The following is a 3,224-nucleotide window of genomic DNA, read 5'->3' on the forward strand; positions in this document are numbered from 1 at the left end:
TAACAAAGTGTATACCCATGTAATTAATATTTCACGCAAAAAAAAAAAAGTATTTGTCGAAATTGAATAGGTTGGGAATACGTAAACAACTAATCAAGGACAAAAAAGAAAAGCAATATAAATACAGAGGCGGAATCAAGATTAAGAGTTTGGAAGGTTTGGGAATACGTAAACAACTAATCAAGGACAAAACAGAAAAGCAATATAAATACAGAGGCGAAATCAAGATTAAGAGTTTGGAGTTCTAAATTTCCTTTAAAAGGGTTCGAAGCTACAACTTTAGCGTGAAAAGTGTTTCAATGGTCTCTTCCTCACCACTGAACCGTTAATTAATTTTGTTACGAGTGCACAAGTTGATATACATATATATTTATTTAATTTTCTAATACAGATACAGAATTTATAAAAAAGCTACTGGATTCGTCCGAACCCACGAACCCCACCTAGAAGTGGCGCATGCAGTAACGTTTGAGTGGTATTTTACAAGCTGAACACCACCTTAGAATTAATATATAAACCAAGGTCAACAAACACCTAATTAGATATGTTTTGTTTAAAACTGAAAACTTATTAAGTACGTAGTAGCTAGTAGGTATTAAAGAAAAGACTATCCAGATTGTTTGAAGAGCGAGACACGCTTGTAAGTAGTAGGCTCTTGTGGTGGTAAGACTGGTGGCTCATTCAAATGTGCCAAACTGCTACTTACCCACCTGTATATACATACATACAATCAAATTAAACCCCAACATTTTTATTTTTAAGGCAAAAAGGACAAATATATTCTCGAACTATCGTAAATGGTATGCAGATACCCTCCGTCATACTTTTGGGACATTGGTGCCCCTGCCGTCCAAAAACTAGATCATATATACCCTTATACGAAGGGACATGCCCATGTCATAAACCCTTATACGAAGGGACATGCCCATGTCATAAGCTTATCCACCGACCAAAATTGGATCGATGGATAAGATTGTGACACGTATCCCTATTTAGTATTCGGTTAGAGGGAAGGGCATATACGCTCTAGATTTTGGAGAGCAGGGGCGGCACCAAAGTCCCAAAAGTATGACTAATGGTATTTGCATACCATTTACGATAATTCAGGGGTATATTTATTCTTTTTCCCTTACTTTAGTACTATATACTCACTTTAATATACGTACGTACCAGCCATGTTTCTTGATGAGTTTCTCCTCATCATCATCCTTGGAGTTTGTTGTTTCATCATTTGCCTATATATATAAGTGAGTAGAGAATAATTAATTAATATATATAATATATGACATGGATGCAGATGTAGAGGTATACCTGGTGGTCATGAATTTGGGTTTGAGATGATAACATAGAATTACTCATCACCTCATCTTCCTCTCTATGTTTTTTGGATCTCCAGAATGCCTCTATCTCTTCCTTTGTTAATGACTTGTTTCTCTTATATTTCACTGCATCCATCCAATAATTATATATTTCCAATTCAAACCAATATAATTAATAATAATGAAGGACAATATTAATTAACTTACCAACTTGGGGATCTGGAATATAACAATCCCAACCAGCCATAAGGGAACCCATTTTTATTTTATTTAATGTAAAATATAATATGATGCTCTACTACTCACTCTCTCTTATAAACCTACCTATTATACTAGTGCTAGTACTACAAGACAAGTTACTATTTTTATTTCCTCATAAAATCTCTAGAGCAGCACGAAGATATATATATATATATATATATATATATATTCATCCAGCCCACACTCACCATCCACCTCAACTTATATATTAGTAAAAGCAAGATAAGTACCAATAAATGAAAATTGAAAAACAAATGGATGTCCTATACGTCGTCACGTCATATAAACTCGTCACGTATAACAACCTTCACGTGACAACTCAGGAACCCAACCTTATCTAATCCTCTCCGTTTATATTTATTTATTTATTTGTTTCATTTTAATTTTATATATAATTTGTAAAAAAGAAAATTGAATCTTATAATTTTAGAGATTAACTACTATTCGCTCACAATGGACAAGAAAATTACATTGTCAAGTAATTTTAAAAAATACTTATAATTATATATTACGTCTATATCTATATTTGAATTCCCTAACTTAAAAGTTAAATACCTAAATACCCTTATCTTAATTTAATTATAATAAAAATATAACCCTTATGAAGAATAGCCAACGCTTCACATAAACTGTTTTGAAGAAAACGACGCTTATTCTAATGGTAAGTTGCCAAATTTATCCATACGTTGGTTGTACTTCTCTTCCGGTGTTAAAGAAAAGAAAATCAATAATTGGATAGATGTGGTCTATACTAACTTTTGAAAAAGTTATATAACTATATGTGTCTCAGGGCATCTTCAACCCTACACTCTATTTTACACTCCAAATATAGAGTTATATATTTATTTAGACAATCAACTCCAACTCAATTCTCTATTTTACTCTCTAAAAAAAATATTTTTCTCTCTCCTTAATATTATATTATTATTTCTATTCATTCTTATTTTCTTATTTCATAATACATATCATGTATTTCTTTTTCCCAATAATTACTTTATATAATTTTCATTTGATATAAAATTTTATTGTTTCAAATTTTTTATTTAATATGAAATTATATTTTATTCAAAAATTTTAAATAACATAAATTGCAAGAAAATATTATATAATATACAAATTAATGGACAAATTCAAATAAAAGTGAAATATAATTACATAAATATTACATAAACACTCAATTTTCGAAATTATTATGTTGCTCCCATAAATGCTCTATTAATGCATTACGGAGTTCAAAATGAGCATTTTTGTCCTTAATTTTTTTATGTCTAGCTAAATATTGTTCAAATCGGAGATTTTCATCTACCACCATTTATGTAGTTGGAGTTGGAGCCTCTACGGCATCTTGAATTGGTGCATTAAGATCACGTTTATCCTCAATTATCATGTTGTGCAGTATAATACATGTAGTCATTATATCATGTAGCACTCCTTTTCTCCAAAAAACGTGACGGTCCTACAATAATTACAAAATGTGATTGCAAAACTCCAAATGCACATTCAGTATCTTTTCGCATGATTCTTGTTTCATTGAGAATTAATTATTATGTTATGCATTGTTTTTATCTCGTATTTAAATTATTATGTTATGTATTAATCTATTGTTATCTTGTATTTAAATTATCATATTATGTATTGTATTTT

General features: G+C 30.3%; 1 protein-coding gene across 1 annotated transcript; it reads right to left on the minus strand.

Moving 5' to 3' along the window:
• Nucleotides 1-360: 360 nt before the first annotated feature.
• On the minus strand, nucleotides 361-1,686 carry LOC102601210 (uncharacterized). Its single transcript, XM_015306080.1, has 4 exons — nucleotides 1,527-1,686; nucleotides 1,312-1,445; nucleotides 1,171-1,235; nucleotides 361-710 (listed from the first exon to the last, which is right to left on the minus strand). Exons 1-4 carry the CDS (start codon nucleotides 1,576-1,578, stop codon nucleotides 608-610), a joined length of 354 nt encoding a protein of 117 aa, XP_015161566.1. The 5' UTR covers nucleotides 1,579-1,686; the 3' UTR covers nucleotides 361-607.
• Nucleotides 1,687-3,224: the final 1,538 nt, after the last annotated feature.

This window comes from Solanum tuberosum, unplaced genomic scaffold (genome assembly GCF_000226075.1).
Source record: "Solanum tuberosum cultivar DM 1-3 516 R44 unplaced genomic scaffold, SolTub_3.0 scf00022, whole genome shotgun sequence".
Lineage (NCBI taxonomy): Eukaryota > Viridiplantae > Streptophyta > Magnoliopsida > Solanales > Solanaceae > Solanum > Solanum tuberosum.